Source organism: Drosophila teissieri, chromosome X (assembly GCF_016746235.2).
Source record: "Drosophila teissieri strain GT53w chromosome X, Prin_Dtei_1.1, whole genome shotgun sequence".
NCBI classification, from domain to species: Eukaryota; Metazoa; Arthropoda; class Insecta; order Diptera; family Drosophilidae; genus Drosophila; species Drosophila teissieri.
Genome location: NC_053034.1, coordinates 9,693,850 through 9,714,654, shown reverse-complemented (window position 1 = coordinate 9,714,654; position 20,805 = coordinate 9,693,850). Strand labels below are relative to the sequence as shown.

At 49.4% G+C, this 20,805-nt stretch overlaps 3 protein-coding genes across 3 annotated transcripts; 1 reads left to right on the top strand and 2 right to left on the bottom strand.

Moving 5' to 3' along the window:
• Positions 1-3,121: 3,121 nt before the first annotated feature.
• LOC122624132 (gastrin/cholecystokinin type B receptor) lies at positions 3,122-20,805 on the bottom strand. Its single transcript, XM_043803574.1, is given in 6 exon segments — positions 3,122-3,539; positions 3,603-3,894; positions 7,585-7,938; positions 8,000-8,200; positions 19,952-20,559; positions 20,561-20,805. Coding segments are annotated over 6 exon segments (2,118 nt in total).
• Positions 4,272-5,907, top strand: LOC122623993 (probable cytochrome P450 308a1). Its single transcript, XM_043803406.1, has 4 exons — positions 4,272-4,453; positions 4,502-5,032; positions 5,088-5,558; positions 5,622-5,907. The coding sequence occupies exons 1-4, from the start codon at positions 4,272-4,274 to the stop codon at positions 5,905-5,907; spliced, it is 1,470 nt and encodes a 489-aa protein (XP_043659341.1).
• Positions 19,137-19,896, bottom strand: LOC122622962 (mitochondrial import inner membrane translocase subunit Tim13). Its single transcript, XM_043801791.1, has one exon. It carries the CDS (start codon positions 19,801-19,803, stop codon positions 19,444-19,446), a length of 360 nt encoding a protein of 119 aa, XP_043657726.1. The 5' UTR covers positions 19,804-19,896; the 3' UTR covers positions 19,137-19,443.

The following is a 20,805-nucleotide window of genomic DNA, read 5'->3' as shown; positions in this document are numbered from 1 at the left end:
CTAAGCTCTAAGCTCGGCGGCTCAATTAGCCTGCAATTCGATTGTGGTCGCCTTTGGCGCTTAGTGTCTCTGCATGGAGCAGCAACTATGGACTATGGACTATGGCCCATGGAGCATCCAAATTGCGGAGGACGAAGGCCAAACACCCCCATGTCCTGGACCCACTTAACAAGCATGGTTTTAGTAGCCAAATCAATAACCCCCCTCCCCCCTCATATGGCCATCGCACTGCGTGGATTTCCAAAAATGTCGAAATTGAAATTGAATCTACTTGCCCACCATCGTTGGCTCGCCGGGTTTTGCCATGCGGGGGGTTGCATAATCACATCCACGCCGAGCTCTTTGGCTGCGTGCTCGTAATTTCATTTTTGGGGGCTCCTCTGTACATTTGTGTACCTGTGTATCTTTCGGGCAGACACGTGTGGCTCCGGAGTTGGCCGACATGGGATATGGGATATATGGTGTATGGTATATGCTAAGTTGGCCAAGTGACATTGCGTGGGCGGTTGTGGGTTGTGGGCCACATAGTGCGGCCCAAAAAGGACCAGCCTCTCTGTTATAATTATGAGAAATGAGAGCGTAAAAGGTTTTGAGGGAGTTAATTATGTGCCCCCCAGCAATTCACCTGGCCTTCGTCACGTACTAGTCATTTGCCAACTCAAATGCCACTGATTGCTGGGTGAAATATTGAAAACTGTCATGTTCGCTCTGTGTAAATATTTAGCCGATCGAAATAACCGAATATCTGTTTAAAATATATATTATACATATATATCAATCCATTTGAAATGTGCAGACGCGTTCGCCCAGCGTTATCGCATTATCCCAAGCGATTTTGGTTGTGTCTGCTGTCAATATTTTTATTCGTTTAATAAATCGGATTATGTTGGGCAATCTGTTACAAGGGCTTAGGCATTTATTTCCCCAACTGCCAGCCAGAGTTGAGTACATCAATAAAAACGCTCCACACTGGCATTTCCCCTCCACGTGAAGAGTCATCTGCGATTTACAGCCATCCCCCGTCCGCCAATTGGCGCCATAATAAATACTTGATAAATTTTCCTGCCATTCCGGTGGACTTTGTGCTTATTAGGAATTGCTACGGCCGACTACTTTGCGCTAGTTTCGCCAACCGGTGACGGGATATATGTACGTGACCCGAAAGGCATAGCCCAGGATCCCCATCATCCAGCCAGATGCCAGATGCCATGACCCAGTTGACCGTGATCTGGTTAAAAGGCTCGTGGGAGTTGAAGCTGAGGCCGGAAGATGATGCCCAGCTCCGTTTATTACGTGTAATAGCTGCGGTAATTGTCACGTAGCCAACGATGGGCCAACAAAGGACACTTGCTCCTCCGTCGACGGCGCTCGTTTCGCCCATGTGCCGTGCGTGGAGTGGATGGGTGGATGAGTGGATGAGTGGTGGTGGCACCCCGAGGATTACACCCAAGCCGATTACGCATGCAGTTGCAGTGGATGGGATGGCACAAGGCAGACGGCGGAGGGCGGAGGTCAGAGGGCAGAGGGCAGACACCGGCAATTAGGCATTCGATAATCATGAGTGATTGCCAGGCGGACCGCAACGGGCCAAAGGACTCGGGTGCTGGAATTTGCTACGGACTCGCAGTTCATCAATCAGCGCTCGAATTCATTTGCCGTCCTCCAAGTGGCAATTGATTTATCCCATGGCCCGTGCTCATATCGATCCAATCTGCGACTCATTCCCACTTTGAATTGGCTTAACGTGGGAGGAATAGAACTCATCCTCATCCTCATCCTCATCCTCATCCTGGCACACACTCTTCTGCGGCTGACAGCTCAATAACTGGATGCCAGTCCACTCGGCAGCGAGACCATCGCATGCAGCAGCGATATTAATGCCCCAGTCATTAGCAGCAAATGGTCAACAATGTGTGCGATTTGCATCCACTCTCCTGCACTTTGACCCCCCAAAATATACTGTTGAAGCTCCGAAGTTAATGCCGAGGTGAAGCCCAACTGGCAGGCCATCAATTAGCCTCCGGCATGGACTACTCCTTGGACTCCTTGGTTTACAAGTTGCTGAAATGAAGAAACAGCGGCCCGAAAGTATACAACACTTGGCTGAATGAACGCGAAGATAGCTTTCTTTTATTCGATTTGATTTCATCTTATTTACATAAAAACACTGAGATCTATACACATACAAATATCAGATTATTAATTGCAATTGCCGGTTTTCGTTGAAGTGGATGAAGAGCTAAAGTGAAACGCTTGTTTGTATACTATGCCATTTACTTAGTGTGCCAAAATGTCCACAATGCTAATCCCGCCCGAGAAATTATATCCGATTGGCATTCTCAGCATTCTCAGCATTCTCAGCTAGTTGAGAACTACATAAAATTGGATCTTAATTTAGTTTGTGGAGCCCGGGAGTGTCTGCCACTCCAGCAGCTCCGTCTGACAACCATTTTTGAACGATGGGAGTCCCTGTGGGGAGTGGACTCCCTTGTGTACCCTGTAAAATCAGCCTGCTGTCAAATGCTTCTTGATTCTTGATTGAAACCATGCACTCAGAGTACCTTCTACTTTTCGGTTTGATCTCTGCCAGGTAAAGTGTGCAAATGAAAGTACTAAGTATAGCACAATGGTCGGATAGCTGGCGTAAATATCACTCATACGACATGTGGGACGAATGAAACCATTGTGCTGGCTGCTAAACCTATTGTTCCTTTTCTAAATCTCTGTCCAGCTGAGCATTTTCCATTCCTCGTCTCACCCATTCGCACCCACTGTGGGGTGTAAACACATGGAACACGGGGTCAAAGTCTAGTAACTCACACTGAAAAACGCGCTTAAGCGCAACTCTAAACACACACACACACATATTAATAGAAATCTGGAACCTCCTCCATACAACCATACAACCACCTACCTACCCATCCATCCATCCATCCATTTACTTATCCACTTCCACACACATTCAGAACGCGGCGGAATGTCGAGTGTTGACAACCACGGTTTCTATTGCAGTCACATTGCATCATCACATATTGGCGCACCCGATCCATACCCATTAACCATTAGTGGTAATCTACAGCGACTCCGACTCGGCCATCTGCGGTCGGCGGCGGCGGCTGGCTCAGAGGCGCGGACTCTCGAGGATCGTGTGGCTGGACATGACCGAGTTGGCCAGCGCAATGGAGTTGCCGGCCACCGAGAGGTTCGTCTCGTTCTTGGCGCGTCGCCGCCAGAAGCAGCAGGGTGCGCACAGGCGCTCGCACACCCGCATCCCCTTGAAGGTGTCGACGAAGGCGCGCCGGAAGCTGGCGTTCATGAAGCAGTAGGTGATCGGGTTGCAGCAGCTGGAGGAGTAGGCCAGCAGCTGGAGGAAACTGATGGCCGTGTAGCCCACGTACTCGTACACCGTCGGCCCCAGCAGCATGGTCATCGTGTTGATCACGTACAGCGGCGTCCAGCAGATGAAGAACTCCAGCACCAGGACGAACAGCATCTTCACCACCCGCTTCTTGCTCTCCAGACTCTTCGTTTCGTTCGATCTGCAAGTCATCGTTAGTGAGTTTGAAATGGGCTTGGTCATGTGGCTAAGAATCCTTTCTCACCTTCGCAGTCCCGCCTCCGTGATGCGCAGACTGGGCTGCGACAAGGACTTGCGTCGCGACTCACTGTCGCTCACGTAGCCCTGCTGCTGCAGCTGCATCTGCTGGCGCATCCTGTGCATCCGGCTGCAGCACTCGCCGTTTCCCGCTGCAGTGCCACCGCCGCCGTTGATCTGCTGATGCCGCACGGACTTCACGGAGGCGCTCCGCATGCAGTACAGATGCCGCCTGCCCTCGCAGGCAGCTGCCCCGCCGCCGATCAACCGCCGCTTGCTGCCACCGTGGCCGTAATCCGCTGCAAGACAGAAAGTTAACTGGTTTATTAAGCGCCGAAGGAAGAAAGGTGCAACAGAACTTCTTCTTTAGTTCGCATCTTAACAGATACTCAAGTTCAATGCATCTAAGTTGAATTGAGGGGAACCTATAGTATAGTGGGTATGGAAATCAATTCAATGCCCATGGCTGCTGCCTCGAATCTCGCGTGATTGAAACATTCCAGCCATTTAATTGATACCCAGCAATTGCGAGGCTAATGAGGCGCAGTCATGGCATCACGCAGCGTGCTGCTGCTCACTCCCAGCTGTTGTGAGCTCTTTTCAGCTGCAAATTCAGCTGTGAATGCAACTCGAGTGGCACTGTGCCTGTCCAGCTTTCTAGATAGCTAGCCCAACGATGCCGCTGCTGCTGGTGCTACTCATCCTTCTGGCCGCCACGCTGCTGCTTTGCAAATGGCGGGGCAATCACTGGCGTCGCCTGGGACTGGAGGCGCCGTTTGGCTGGCCGTTGGTTGGGAATATGCTGCACTTTGCCCTGGCACGACGCTCCTACGGCGAGGTTTACCAGCAAATCTACACGTAAGCTCCATGTAAAGTTTCCCTCATATAGTAAACCTTTTCTGACAGTCAGCACCCGAACCTGAAGTATGTGGGCTTCTATCGCCTGTTCAACGAGCCCGCCATTCTGCTGCGCGACCAGGAGCTGCTGCGCCAGATCCTGGTGGGCAGTGACTTTGCCAGCTGTGCGGACAACGCCGTCCATGTGGACCACCAGCGCGATGTCCTGGCCAGCCACAATCCCTTCCTCGCCAACGGCGATCGCTGGCGCCGCTTGAGAGCCGACCTGCTGCCACTCTTCACACCCAGTCGCATGCGTCAGACCTTGCCGCATGTGGCACAAGCCTGTCAGTTGCTGCGGCAACAGGTGCCCCACGGACGCTTCGAGGCCAAGGACTTGGCCACGCGCTATACGCTGCAAGTGGTGGCCTCGGCGATCTTCGGTCTGGATGCTCACTGCCTGGGCAGTCACAGCAGGGTGGCGCCACCAAGTCGCTGGCTGGAGTGGCTGGCTCCGCTCTTTCAGCCGAGTGCGTGGAGTTTGCTGGAGACCATGTCACTGCTGCACTCGCCTCGCTTGGCACGACTCATTGGCCACCGGTGGGTGAAGTGGCACCTCCTAATGTGTTGGCTCTGATCCCTTAACTCCTTGTAGATACGTACCGCTGTCGCTGCAGCGCTGGTTCAGGGAGCTGGTGGCAGCTAGAAGTGGTGGCGACAACCTGCTCCAGTGGCTGGCGGAGAGCAAGAGGGGCTTGGAAGAGGAGCAGCTAGCAGGCCATGCCACCACTCTGCTGCTTGAGGGATATGAAACCTCGGCGATGCTGCTGGCCTTCGTCCTCTACGAATTGGCGCTCAATGAGGCTGCCCAGCAACGTCTGCATAGCGAATTGGATGCAGTGGCTCAGCGCCACGCCGGCCAACTGCTGAACCAGGTGGCTCTGGCTGAGCTACGCTATGGTGAAGCTGCGCTCTTGGAGGCACTGCGTCTGCACCCGGCCATGCAGGCGCTGCAGAAGCGCTGCACCAAGTCGTTCACGCTTCCTGCCCAGAAATCAGGCGCGAACAGCGAACTCCATGTGGCTGTGGGCACTGTGCTGGTGCTGCCCGTGCAGGCCATTCATCTGTGGGTGACACCCCCTCCTCATACCTTAGATTGACCCAGAGCTACAGCAGTTTTGCCTTGCAGAGATCCCGAATTGTATCCGGCACCCAACGAGTTTCGCCCAGATCGCTTTCTCAATCAGCCACCGATGGGTTGTCGGTTCCTCGGCTTCGGTGCTGGACCACGAATGTGTCCGGGTTGGCGACTGGGCCTGCTCCAGACGAAGGCTGCCCTGGCCACACTGCTGCAGGAGCACCGCGTCCTGCTGGCGGACGAGGAGCAGTGCAGGGTGCAGGTGTCGCCGCTCACCTTCCTCACCGCCAGCAGGAGGGGCATTTGGCTGCGTTTCCAGCGAAGGACAACTTCATAGGGCATTGAGGTTCAATATGGGAAATAAGATGAAAACTGTGTAACACTTTATAGATCTGTATGTAGATACAAGGTAATATTAGGGAAATGTGTACTTAATTCCGGAATGAGACCGAATACCACGCAATTGCAATTTGAGCATAATTTAAATTGCCATCAAAAGCGCAGTTTGCGGCTGGAAGGATGGATGATGGCATGCGAATTCCTGGCACAAATAGTGGCGGCTGTGTGGAGCTGCTAATAGTATGGCAATTTCCATGAAATTGCTCAGCTTGTGCGCTGATAGGACATTTCCGACATACTCGGCAAAATTTATGACAGGCTAATGTCAAACGATGGCCTTAAACGGCACGGGAAAGCTAAAAATTTAATCAAATTTATTGTCAGTAAGGAAGGAGATGTGTGAAACTGAGTGCCTTGGGTCGCCGCCAGTGGAAAATCCTCGAAATGCTATAAGGACCTTTAACGAGCGCTTAAATGCTCGACTCGTGCATAATTTACGGCATTTAAATTGACCTTTTTGGCAGCCCGTCCAAGGGTCAAGCGGGGTCAGTGGCGCCCAGGAAATGAATCGCTCGAGTGCGGCGATAATTCAGTGTGCCAAGTGGGAAGGCCTATGCTAATGCACACTTTCCATTTCGCATAAAGGAATGGAGGCACCACCTGGAGGCACCACCTGGAGGCACCAACCCTTTCATGCAAATGAGTCGCTCGGGGAGCACTGCTGCTCCTGCAGGACCTCTTCCTGTGCCACCACCTCCTCCATAAATTGGACCGGAGACTGAGCATTATTATCGAAGATTAAAGTAAGTCCGCTGCGCGGTGGGCTCACTGTGATTTCCACGGGGACTCTGCGGTTGACTTCGCTTGGCTTTGTGGCTGTGCATTTAATACTTATCATACACGTCACGTTATCAACTCGCATCCACGGAACTCGAGGAGGTTCCTCCTCCACAGCCAGGCTCTCCACTGGGACTGTTCTATATTTACGGCCAACCCTGTCTGCTGCAGCCGAGCATTTATATTCCGCATTTATTTAAATAAATACATGTATATATATTATATATAGAATGTATAAGTGTATTCCCACGCTTTAAGATGGCATTAAAGGCGAATTAGCAGAATTGATTTGAGCCGGCTTGCCTTGGGCTGCCTAGAATTTTTGTGCCCATAATCTGGGGATTATTCACAGCATCCGCAGCTGGCGAGGATTGGCCATGAATGGGGGTGGAGGTGGAGGAGCCATCTCAAAGCCGGCGATGCGAATGCAAATGAAAGTAAAAACGCCGGCAGCTTTCGCCTGCTATTGTCTCTTGCTACACACACTTGCAAAACTTGGACAGAGTGCTCCTCCAGGCTTTAGCCTCCTTTCATCCTCATCCCCATCCTTATCTGTAAGCTACCCCCATTCAATTCACTTCCGCGATTTGGGCCAGAGACGTCGACAGTGGAATCTCCTCGTGCGTGGGAAACTTTGCCGTGCAAATTGTGTGTGACGCAGTGCGGGGGCTTTGGCTCTGGGTCTGCGGATAAGCTCAGTAGTTGAGCTAATCCCGAGTGTCGCCTGAACCCACTGAGCCCACTGAACCCACTGAGCCCACTGAACCCACTGAACCCACTGAGCCCACTGAACCCAGAATTCCCATTGACCCAGCTGACTGACAAGGAGATCTCTTACCATAGTAGTACTGCGAGTGGTGGAGGTGCGGCTGGTGCTGCTGGTGCGGATTATGCTGGTGCGGCACAATCGTGTCGAGGGACTGGCAATGGCTTCCGTTGTGGCGTCGCTGGCTGCCAGGTGCGGCGACGGCGGCGGCGGCGGCGGACGAGGCGGTGACCTCCGGCCCGCTGCTGCCAAAGTTCATGGCCCGCTCGTTGCGCATGCTCACGTACAGGGTGCGCGTGATGAACAGGTAGGTGAAACTAAGGGCGAGGAGCGGCAGGACGAGCAGGGCCAGGTCCAGGAACAGGTTGTAGGCCCGCTCGTAGTTGAGGCTGTCCGCCGGCCACTGCTCGCGGCACTTGCGAAGTCCTGGCGAGATGTGGGGTATATAGATATAGATAGATTCCGGATTAGCAGAGGTCACACTCACCTGGTCGACTGGTGGGCATCAGCTGGCTGAAGGCGGCGATGGGCGTCATGCACACCAGGCTGCCCAGCCAGATGATGGCGATGATCTTGTTGGCATGGTTGATCGTCTGCCAGGTGCGCGACCGCAGCGGATGGCAGATGGCGTAGTAGCGCTCGCAGGAGATGGCCACCAGTGTCCAGGACGAAACGGCCACGGAGGCGGCTGCAATGGGTTGGAAAATCAAATCAAATTAAATAAAATAAAATAAAATACCTACATATAGCTAAATCTATATATATGCTTTAACTTGCTGTAAATAAACTTTGAACCAGTGAGAAATTTCTTTACTGCCTCGCCATAATCATCTCAGTGGCAAGTAATGGCCTGGGAAATATGGCTAATCCCCGCCTGCCACTGGCCACCCTTCGCAAAGTTTCGACTTTTATGGCTCCAATATTAATGGCCATTTTCCCCTTCCCTGTCCCCTGCCCTTTGCCTTCCGCCATTAAGTTTTATTCGGCTCACTCATTGGCAATTGTTCCGCTTGGGCCGCCGACCGACTCCATTGCACAATTAAAATGTTAATGTCTCTCTCTCTCTCTCTCTCTTTGTCAGTTCCAACTTGTTTATTTTCATTCATTTTATTTCATTTCATTTTATTTAATTTTTTTCTGCTTTTCGGCATGTCGCTATGATAGCAATGGGCGCCGCTTTTAATCAAAATCCCCAGCCTACACGACACGCAGTTTTCAAGTGTTTCCGGCAATGGTCCATTGTCGCTCTAATCGCCATCCCAATGGTAATCCCCTATTCCCACGCCCACTCCCATTCCCCATCTCACTCCCCATCCACGGCCTAATCCTGGCACTCGGATCCTGGATCCTGGCACCACGGACCACCTCAAAAACGGGTTGCGAATGCCAAATGGTCCAAAGGCAGAGTGTGGCTGGCTCCATTGGCGGGATGCTGAAACGGAACGGGCCGAGCTCATTAACAAAATTAAATTTAGCTCCATCGCGTGGCGCCGCCATATACGCACCCTTTACCCCTTTACCCCCTTTACCCCCTTTACCCCTTTACCCATTTCCCCTTGCCCTTTGCCCATTTCCGTGGGAAGGCGCATGGCTCAGTGATTTTGCGAGTCCGCAACAAAAATGTTAATTTTATGGATAAACTGAAAATAGAAACCGGACCGCAATGTGAGCCCACAATGAATTCAGCGAAAGGCAAACACTCGCACGCCCCTTTTCGCGGTGTTCCTGGGGGCGTGGCAGCCGTGGATGAAAAGTGGCAAGTGGCAAATGGCTAAGCGGAAAACTGTGTCGAATTTGGGCACTTGCAAATAGAATCGCTGATTGAAGGCAAACAACATCGGCATCAACATCGAGCACTTTTGACTTGGCCATTTTTGTTGTTTTTTTTTTGTTTTGATGATTTGGGGCCAAGGTTTCCGTTTCCATTTCCATTTCCACACGAGCTTTTCATAATCGCAGCTGTATCCCCGATAAGCTGCCCACTTGGAACCTGATTTCCGTTTCCAACTTTCTCCCCAGGATTATTGTGTCGCAGTCGTGAAACAAGCTAAGCTCCTCGGGGGCTCCTGCTGAGTGAAGGAATAAAATTATTAAATATGCATCTCCTAGCTGACAGACGTGGCTGTCGAGGTCCTTGTGCGAAAACATGACAGATCGCCGAAGGAGCCAAATGCTGATGCCAGCAGCCATGTATCAGTTGGCCTAATCTGTTTGTCTGCTTTTAAATGGCATTTCTAATGGTTTCCCCAAGTGATAAGTTGTGATCTATGTATGGTTACTACTACGTTTAGTTTGGTGCTCCAAGGGATTGGGATTATGTGGAAATCCATTTAAACTACTTAAAATTATTTCAAAATATTTGTATTTTTAGAAGTTATTAATTCTGTATAAGTTGCGCATAAATTATTACCCAACACAGTTATTACTAACAAATGAATGGTGTTCTTCACTGAATTTAAAGGATGTTTTAAAGAAGGACACTTATTTTTGCGCTTTTTCGGACGCGTTTGTTCGGTTTGCTCGCAAAATGACAATTTGATGGCCGTGTTGACGAGCAGCCATCTCGAATGGAGCCTGTGTCCACATTTGGTCGACTGGTCGACTGGTTCTCGGGTGCTCAGGTGCTCGATGCCAACTCGGGCTGAAAAATGACAATGAGCCGGGTTCCAGTTTCGATTCCCCCCGTGGCTTGACCACCATTCACCACCACCATCCTCCACCATCCTCCACCAGCAGCTACCATCATCCTCCGCGTGTCCTGGCATTTTCGCATTTCGGCATCCTCGCATCCGGACATTCTGCACTTGGGTGCGTGTTCGAGTGACAAACCTGAAATGGTTCTGCTGTGCAGAAATATCCTGGCAGGATATATGTATGTACATGCTGCAAACTGTGGCGAATCAAAGCGAAAGTGTGGGCTTTCAAATGGAAAATCTCACATTTTAGTTGCTTTGTGGCATGGCACACATTCCCTGCGAGAACGAATGAAACCCATAATTTCGTTTTTGGTCTGCGGATGCAGAGCATCCAGTTTGTGGCTACTGCTAGTATTTCATGAGCTTCTTGGACTGCAATTAAGTGGTCCACAAATATGCCTCCGACTTTTCGTGCACACTGGAAAATTTCCAAAAGGTCAGTGCGAACTTTTCTTTTGCTGCTGCACCAAAATGAACTTTCAACTTTTCATAACTGCTAATTGTGTTGTGTGCCAGGTGGAGGTGGAGGTGGCCAGGTGCTCGGGTTTCCATCCATCATCCATCCACTCGGCAAGCCAAGTGGATTCTCCGTGGGCTGTGGCCAAACATTTGCCAGCCGGCTATTTGCTTTTCGATCCGCTCCGCTCACCTTTCGACTTCATCTGGTGGTCATGTCGAAAGTTACATTAAATTAAGCTAACAACCGCAAAAGTATAACTGGCCTTTGCCCCAAAGAACTAGCTGCACTTCGGCTGGCAAGCCAAAGGCCACGGGCAATTTGCCTAAACTTTTGGCAATACCCACCGCACCTACACTGAGCGAAAATCTTGTGGTGGAAATAAGTGAAAAGCGAAGTCTAAAAGTATGCTACGATATCTGAACTGATAGTTGGAATGTGAAAACACAAGATCGACGTATCAAAAGAAGTCTAAAGTCTACTTAACTCTATATTTCTATATTAAAAACGAGTGTGGAATTTATGGATATGGTTTCTGGCTATTTTCAAGGCACACAAATGTAACATTTCATTTATCTCTGTTTGCCTTCAGCTCGACGGCAGAGCCAAGGTAAATAAAGGCCACCTTTGAGTGCGGTTTGGACTACGGAACAGACTTCTCAGCTTTTGAGGTGCTGACCAAGGAAGTCGGAGCTGGAAAAGTCGCTTGTTTGGTTGGTAAATTACTAGCAAGTTGAGTTGGTTGAGTTCTGTGGTCAAAGCAGAAAGTTGAATACCAATTAAAAGTGCTGCCGCCTATCAGGGACTCGCTCATCGCTTCATCATCATCTCATCATCTCATCATCATCATCATCAAACAGCTGCAACACTTTAATCCCGGATTAAAGATGCTGCAATAGTTTTTAATTTTTAATTCGCCTGTTTAACGAGTGTAAAGTTTAGTGCAAATAGTAGTGGCGAACACAATGAAATGCCGCCGCAACTAATTGCTGCTAAATGCGAGAGTGGATCGAAAAGTTCGCCTGCTGCGGCGATCATGGGGCTTAAAAACTATTACGGTTAACCTCTGCGACCGGATTTGAATGCTTTTCATTTGCCGTGCAAATATTTGGCTATCAACTAGCGCAGTATTGTTTGCACAAGGATATGCGCATAGCACAAAGGACACACAGGATTCGCACTAGTATTTTTCACGGCTCACGTAAATATTTAATGTAATTTATATGCGAAAATTGCGATACAAAACGGCTTCATGCATTATGTGTATCGATGTGTGTTGTTTGGAAATGACTTTAAGCAAATCGATTGCCAAAACATGGCCCATTTTCAATCATTTTCAATCATTTTCCATTTCCCCCGCCCGCACCGCGAAATCCGAGATTTCGAAAGCAATCCAATTCCGCATTGCCCTCTGGTCTTTGGTTGTTTTTGATTTAGAGCCCCTAAAATGCGATGACAATAAGTTCATCGTCCATCTTTCCACATTTCCAGTTACATACTCGTATATTCACTGCCACACATAACTGAAAGTGGATTTTTATGGACTCGTGCTCAAATAAAAATAATTCCAAATTTGAGTCAACAATAAAAAACGGTCGTGCCCAAGTTTGGCCTTTTCCACGCTCGGTGGCAAGATGGCCAGATACGCTCTTCTTTGCTGGCTAGAAGTGTATGGTATCAACAGCTGGCTACCCTCTGCTTGATAATAATCTACTTGCTAGATAAGAGGTATCTGCTGTTCGATGCGCCGCTTGCTGTTGTTTCCTCTTGATTTCGCCCATGAAATTATTTGAAAAATTGCTTCCCATTGTTTTTTGCCCCCTCAAACATATTGATACGCTGAGTTAAGGCCATCGAACAAAAAAGGAGCAACTTTTTAGCGCCTCGGGGAGGCTTGGTTGTCTGTACATACATATGTACATATATATGTACATATGTATGTACATATATATGTACATATGTATGTACATGTGAGTTATAAAAGTGGCATAAACTGAGCGGACTCAGGCGAAAGAGCCTCAATCGACATGAATTTTGCATGTGGGCTGTTGGGGTTGCAAATTGTAAAACACAACAAATTAAAATGTCCTACACACTCTATGGCCAAATCGAATTGGTTAGCAGCCGGAAGTTGCAAGTTGCTGGGAAAATACTCGAATGGGCTTTGCGATACTCTAGGACTTTGCATTTTAATTGGAAAACTAGAGGAGAGTGGAGGAGAGCAGCGGAGACTGGAGCCCGAAAGCTGTTGCATATTTTTCGGTTGATTGGACAAATTTATCGACAAAGCCGAAAGTTTCTGCAGCTCCGTGCCGTGCTGCCCACAATCGATGTGAATCCATTAAAGATTCACTTGCCGCTGCCACTTGGAGTCCACTCCATTTCGCATGCACGACATGACCGAGCTGGTTTAGGTGGGCAGCTCACTTGCACATTACCCACTGAGTGGCCATTGTTGGCTGACCTGTTTATGTCGCTCCATTTACCGACTGTCAAATATGGCCGCTGCACTGCATCACCAAGTAGCTGGGAGATGGAAAATGGGAGCTGGAAAATGGGAGTTGGGAACTGGGAGATGGAAGTTGGAAGCTGGGAGTTGGGAGCTGGAAGATGGGAGCAAGAAAATGGGAGCTGCAAGATGGGAGTTGGAAAATGGGAGCTGCAAGATGGGAGCTGCAAGATGGGAGCTGGAAAATGGGAGTTGGAAAATGGGAGTTGGAAAATGGGAGCTGCAAGATGGGAGCTGCAAGATGAGAGCTGGAAGATGGGAGCAAGAAAATGGGAGTTGGGAGCTGGTCAAGTAGAGAACACGGAGCTATTGCCGTAAGATTCTGAAGTTACAACCCGATTTCCACTTGGCGCCCTTGGCTGCAGTTCAGGAACAAAAAAGACATAAAAGTGCATAATAAATTTCGCGTTCACCGCGTGCCGGTGCAAAGTTCATGGCGACAAAGTTCACAGCTGGCGGAGCTTCTCCTTTGAAATTGATGGAGAATCTTTGTGGACTGTGCGGCGTTTGAAATGCATTTAAGTTCGAGCGTTAATTTATTGAGCACTTTAATTAAACGAATTCGAAATGCGCTGAATGCGACACAGTTTGCGAGTGCTTTGCATAAAATATGTGCGAATGAATAATGCATGGTAATCGCTCAGCCGAGATTTAATCATTTTCAAATAATAATTTGCACATTTTTCAGCCTGAGTAATGCATGTTTGTATGCACTCTTTTGCAATGCTCAATTTCAATTTCTCCAATTTAAGCACCTTTCTAAGATTAATGCTGAGATGCAGAATTAAACTGTTGTGAAGTTAAAGCAAAGTTTCATTTGATACCCACTAGAAATATAAATCTTTGAGGATTTGAACTGATACTTTGAAGTTGTAGTTTGGTTACCCTGAGCACCTGTTTTGCAGATAACAGCTACTAACTATATTGCCTACTTATGTTGTCCCGCTTTCATTTGATCCAATAATACCGCGTAATCTCTGGGCTGACTGAGCTCTTTGAGCTGCGAGGAGCGGCATTTGGTGACCCCGATTTCCCCCAGTGCACGCTTCGCTATCTGCGACATTTGCCCAGTCTTTTTCCGTTTGATGCCGATGCCAACTATAAACAACCCATCTTTCATGAGATCCAGAGAAAGTGGGGAGAAAGCGGCGGTCCACGGCGTGACTTTCGCCCAGTCGGGCTACTTAAACGCGCCGTAATTGTTGCCATGGCACTGTTTTTTCAATCTCCTGCCTTTCAGCCTCCGCTTTGAAATGCCTTTCGCAGTCATTTTTTATCCAGCGATAAATTGCAAAATAAATTGGGTCCAAGGAAATTTGCGGCAGGTTGTGGGTGGCTGGTGTTATGGCTCCAATGCCTGGAGAACTGGATAACTGGGGAACTGGCGAAGAGGAGTCACCGAGTTGGGTCTTGATGGCAACTTGACCCGCCGCAACAGACTGACCGTTGAGGTGGCATTGTATAGGTATATGGGTGGCTGTATGTGGCTGACATCAATGCAACAGGCCAGTATGCGTTGCACATAAGCCATGTTAATTTCACATTAGGCCCTGCTGTCAACCGCACTTTACGGTCTCCCCATGGAAATCCTCAAAAGGCGAAAAGGAGCTGAAAAATCACCTTTCATTTGTATTCCCTTTGTGCCCATGTGCCATGCTCCATGTTCCATGCTCCTTGCTCCATGTTCCATGCTCCATGCTCCTTGCTCCATGTTCCTTGCTCCAGGTTCCATGTTCACAATGTCCTTGTGCCCTTAAGACGCCTGTCCGCAAAGCCCACCCACTTTTCCACTTCCACTTTCCCCCTGAGAGCCGCCGTGGTCTCATTAATTCAGCTCAGGAGTATTTTTCATTTTCCCACGCAAATAACACTCACACGCGAAAAAGTGGCGCTAAATATCGCTTTAATTTGCCCAGTTTTTAATGGCTTTCCTTGCGCTCGTTGAGTATTTCATTTAATGGCCGACAGCTTTGATTTTGATCTTGACAAATATAACCTTCTTCCGCTCCACGCTCCCATTAGATTTCAATTCCGAGTCGGAGAACCGATAAGAAATATATATACTCGCATTTATTAGTAACATATTTGCATTTAACTCATCACCTTTGCAGGTGTATGCAAATTGAAAGCACACAGCAGCGCACAGATTGTCGATAAAAAGCATAGTTAAATGCCTGCTTTTTTCCACAGGACACAGAGGCTTTTTTCCTTAGTTGCAAATATTTATATAATTGAAAATCAATAACCATGTCCATTGTGTGGAACCTTGGGTGTCATAACTTTCCATTATTTCGCTTACAAAACCATTGCCGAGCGCCATAAAGTGTCGTTTTCAACATGCCATACACACATTCAGATCGCCAGTTGATGGCGTAGATGAATATAAAGTTGGCAAAGGACTATTAACAAAAAGTATTGGGTGGATTCGGGATGCAGGATTCCAGATTCAGAATTCCAGATTCAGAATTCCGGATTCAGAGTGGATTGAGTGGCATTAAGTTGAGTGGCGCATTCATATTCAGCGCTGGTCGCGGAGTTTCCACTTCTCGCCCAGTTAACTCTCATTAAGAGGCGAAAACCACATGTATGGCCAGCATACACAGCGAAATATATATGTGCACTTGTGTGTACATAAGTTCAAATAATTGCCGACCCCGCCCCCTTTCTCTGCAGCTGCCGTTCAAACTTTGGAGCCAAACAGAGTGGGCGGCAAGGTCATTGGGCGTCAATAACATGTACCGCCCACATGAGAAAAAACACAGAAAATAACAGAAAAAAACACAGAAAAAAAACAGCAAAAACTCAGAAAAAAAGCAAAGAAAATAAAACGAGTTGCCAGTGAAGAGCAGCGCGGTTAGTTCATATTTCAATTCGTTTTCCCTACTTATGCCATTTGGCCCCTTAATGTTCACCAAGTTCCAACCATTGCAGAGACTGTGTGGAAACGGTGGAAACTGTGGAAACTGTGTGCCTGTGCATAAATTTGCTCATTACGAGTGCCTTTGACCCTTGAGAAACTACATAGCTACATAGCATTGCACTGCGGCCGGATTTTTTGAGACACCTCAGCTCGCTGGCTAGCCTAATTAATGATTACGTCTGCGTGGCGCTGATTCGTATTTGTGTTGCCAAGAAAACAAGAAATAATGGCACAAAAAAACAAGAAAAAAATATAAAAAAACAAAACAACAAAAAAAAAGAAACAACACAGAAGGGAGCAAAAGAAAATTCAATTAATCATTAATTTGTCGAGCTGTCAGCGACTTGGACGACTTGCAGGACTTGGACGCGCACAATGGGTGGCCCATCCGCAGGTCAGGGTTCAAGGACGTCCTGCCTGGGGACAAAAAAAGTGCAACCAGGTCGCGCAGTAAAGTGTAGTGAAAATTCCAAGACTTGCAGACATAAACTTGCGTCTGAGGATGTCAGTGTTAACCTTTAGCGCACCCAAATGTCCTTTTTAAGAAACCTTCTCTTTGTTTTGCCAGCACATTGGTGCTTTAATTGGATATCAAACCCAGCTAATTAGATAACGACAGCTAAGCAACGACAGCTTAGGAAAAGCTACGATGTATCATTAAAAACACTTTCCTTTTACATCCTTATGGTAAGAAAGTTAATCTTACTTCCCTGCTTTAAAAGGAAAGTGTTTCACTTTCCTTTTACATCCTTATGGTAAGAAAGTTAATCTTACTTCCCTGCTTTAAAGTCTTGTTACCAAGATGTTTGGTTTTAAAGACGCAATTTCTTCCAAAAAGAAAGGAAATTGTTTTATTAGCTCTAGTTCTGAGCCAAGAGTCAACAACTATGTGTTTTTAGTAGCTCCCTAATTTCCGACCAACTTTGAGCTTGTTAGTGCTGCTTCGCCTGTGAATTTGTTGCAATTCTCGGTTGATAGAGAAGCTATAACCAATCAGGACTTACAGGAGCTTATCCTTTATCCTTCGGTCTCGATTTGCATAAGTAATGGCCCATGCCTGCGTCAGTTTAGCCAGCAGGTTGATGAAATCGATGTTGATGAGTGGGTGGATGCAAATGCAAATACCACTGGCACTGGCCGCAAATGCATAATTACGACCATAAATCAAAGGGCGTGGTCACGCCCACTCTGCAAGGAGTCGGGTCAGAAAAGGAAGACTAAAAACCAGGAAGGATGTAGCAGGACATCGCTGCACCTTGACGTGATGATGGCCATAAATTGGTGCCGCAGCGATGACATCTTCAGATTTACGACCCGTGCAACAGATGGAAGGGAATGGGAACGCGAATAGGGATGGGGATGAGGATGGGGATGCCGCTAAGGATGAGGATGTGTAGTCCTTGGCAACTGAGCGTTGGCTCTTTTTTTCTGCGCCTCGAGAGCGAGCGCCGAGTGCTTGCTCAACAAATTGGCATGTGTGTGCCGGAGCGCTCAACTTGTTTGCCAGCCATTGTTATTATGTTGTTAATAAGTTAGTGCGGGGGCGGCCAAAATGCCAGGCTACGCCAGGAAACGCCAGGATATGGCAGAAGGAGGAGAGGGGGGGGGGGGGGGGAACAGCGGTTCCGGAAGTACCGAAAACAAACTTGCAGCAAAACAAACAACATTAGCAGCGCGTCTGAAACGGAAACGCAGGAAACTGGAAACAAGTCATGAAAATGCAAGCGAGGGGATGCAAAGGATGTGGAGGAGCTGGAGGAGCTGGGAAAGCTGAAGGAGCTGGAGGAGCGGGAGGAGCTGGAGGAGCTGGAGGAGCTGGAGGAGCTGGAGGAGCTGGAGGAGCTGGAGAAGCTGGAGAAGCTGGAGGAGCTGGAGGAGCTGGAGGAGCTGGAGAAGCTGGAGAAGCTGGAGGAGCTTCGGAACACTACAAGAAAATGGCGACGTGACGCTGCATACCAGAGTGATTTTCGCAATATTGCCACGGTTAAAAGCAATTCCGCACTGCTTAGGCTGCGACTTAAGTGCCCCACTGGCAAAGGAACCAGCGAACAGGGGAACCAAAAGCTGCAGGAGCTGGAGGAGGTGGAGGAGGAGGCAGAAGGTTCCGGATCGACGCCGTGTGCATATGGAAATTGACCCGAGTGCTGAGCAGGAGCAGGAGAAGAGCGGCCGGCAGGCGAGTGATTTGCATTGGAAATGGGGATCAGCCGGGATTAAACTTGCTCGCATAGAGGCGACTACTGGCCAGGACTCGGCTTCATCTATCGCTTGGAGGCGCTGGCAAGGAGGGGAAAACGTTGAGCAAGTAATTAGAATGTCCGATGGCATGCACTTTGATTAAATGAGCAAATTAATGCCGCACGGCTCCTTGCAACTCAGCCGCCGCAACCGAAATGCTGATGAGCACTTGTGACAGGTGTCAGGACCACTTCTCTGCCGCCAGCAGGACATGCAATCACGTCGAGGCTGAAGCACATCACAGATGGCTGAGCCGGGCTCTTCGGATAAGTATCAGCCCATGTCTCCGTCTCCTGGATGCTGGGAGACACAAATTAATGTGTGTTTACCCAACTGACTGGACTTTTCAAGGGCCAAACTTGAGTTTTGGGTTGAAATGGCTTTAAAGAGCTTCCCGCACATGTTTACAGTGTGTGTGTGTGTGGGCCTATTTAATCTTTTGAACCCTCAAGGAACCCGTGAGGAACCCATAACCCGTTGCCCGCTGCTCTCGGGGAAACCCCGACTGTCGTTACGCAGATGCGGGCCATCATAAAATACGGCCATTCCCGGGCGGATGCAGATTGGGCGACGAGATACAGTGCGTTTGTGCCAGCAAAATATGATTTAGGCCATAAATAAGCGCGGAAATTGTGCGTAAAATCGCTGGCAGACACAGTTTTCCAAAGTGGAAAAGCGCACTATCTAAAATACTCAGTGTGTTCATCTAAAACTTATTTCCTACCCCCCTACTTTGTATATTATATTTTTCGTCAGCTAAGTGATTTCAAAATGAGCCAAGAATTTGCCTTTTTAAAGAGCGCCTTTGAGGACATAAAGGACATCTTTATTTGCTGCGCATCGGCATTTAGCACAGACACTACTAGGATTTGTTAGGAACCAACGCGAAGACATCATCGACGGCCACTCCTGTAGAGAATCCACTTTCATTTCCAGTTAGACGACCCATTCTCGCCCTCCCAAAAGGCCGCCAAGTATTAAATCATCCTCGAAAGCTTCAGGGACCATCAAGGACAAGTGGCCATCAGCCAGGTGCACTGGGGATCTGGGTTTGCCTTCGTTTTGGGCTTGCTATGAACTCCACACATGGACATCTGTCTAGCTGTAAGCCTCATTTGACCTTTTCCTCATTGGAGGCACTAGGTGCGGGTTCAGATGCGCTGGTTGCTGGGGATTTAGGTATGGATGTGGATGTAGATGCGGATGTGGCTGCGGGGGAGGAGCGGGCCAAACGGATTTGCTGATGGCGACGCCGGCGTCGGAAGTACTGGCACGACACCACCTGCACCGAGTCCATGAACCGATCCATACAGTTGGCCAGGCAATCGTGCTCCGTGGAGCGCAACTCCAGTCCCGGCATGGCGATGCATACGTCGAAGCAGCGACGCGTCATCTTCTGGATCAGCTCCTGGATGTTGGCCAACACGATCTGCTGGCGAATCCGCTCGAGGTCGTGCTGGTTGGGCGCCATTCGACGAGCGATTTTGGGACTCGGTCGCGCGGCTGGGGGACTTAGGATTGTGGGATTCACAGTTGTGCGCTTGGGATCACCTTTTAATTTGGACACGGGCCAGACATAAATGAACTGGCCTACTGGCCCACTGGCCTGCATCACTCACCCTGTGCAAACTGGATGAGCTTGCAGAGCAGCTCGCCGAAGATGAAGTGCCTCAGCAGAGTGCCCACCAGGGTCACCGGCATGCAGAATACGCCGAGCAGGATGTCCGAGATGGCCAGGTTGAGCAGGAATACATTGGTGATGGTGCGCATGCGACGATTCTGGACGAGGGTCAGCACCACCAGCAGGTTCCCCACCACGGCGCACAGCAGGATGGCCGAGTAGCACGGCACCACCCAGATGGGCACATCGCCACTGACCCGCACCACGCTCCTGTTCCCCGGTGTCCTGGCGCTTGCCACCGGCGCCAGTGTGCTGCTGCTGCTGCTGCTGCTGCTGGGTGTGCTGGGTGTGCTGGCTAGGCCCACGTCCAGAGCCAGACCCAGATCCACATCCAGACCGAGTCCGAGATCCATTTCCAGCACGCTGTAGTTGAGCAGATCGCCGGGCGAGCCAGTGATGCTGACTGCACCGGCGATCTCGTTGCTGGCATTCAGATGGATCGCGGCAGCGACCTCCTTGGCCAGCGGCAGCGCCTGGCGCAGGAAGCGGTAGAAGGCGTCAATCGTGAGGCCGAAGGATATTCGTTTCTGATCCCGGAACACCACTCGCACTTTGTCCACACACTTCGTCCACTTTCACGCAACAAAAATGGGGTCAGGCCGGAATTCGAGTGTCGGCACGGCCGTATGGAGTTCGGGTTCCGCGTTGTGTGTCGCGCCTCGCAATCTTCGCGAAGCACTGACGGCGAACGTCGGCGCTTTTTGTGACCACCGCCAGCCGGCGCCCGGCGACCGCAACATGCTGCCAAGGGACACAGTGGCACAACTCACCACAGGCATGGCATGGCAACAT

Coding starts and splice junctions, on each gene's coding strand:
- LOC122623993 (XM_043803406.1), top strand. CDS start 4,272: ATGCCGCTGCTGCTGGTGCTACTCATCCTTCTGGCCGCCACGCTGCTG. Junction 4,454..4,501: donor GTTTACCAGCAAATCTACAC/GTAAGCTCCATG, acceptor CTTTTCTGACAG/TCAGCACCCGAACCTGAAGT. Junction 5,559..5,621: donor CCCGTGCAGGCCATTCATCT/GTGGGTGACACC, acceptor TTTGCCTTGCAG/AGATCCCGAATTGTATCCGG.
- LOC122622962 (XM_043801791.1), bottom strand. CDS start 19,803: ATGGCGCCCAACCAGCACGACCTCGAGCGGATTCGCCAGCAGATCGTG.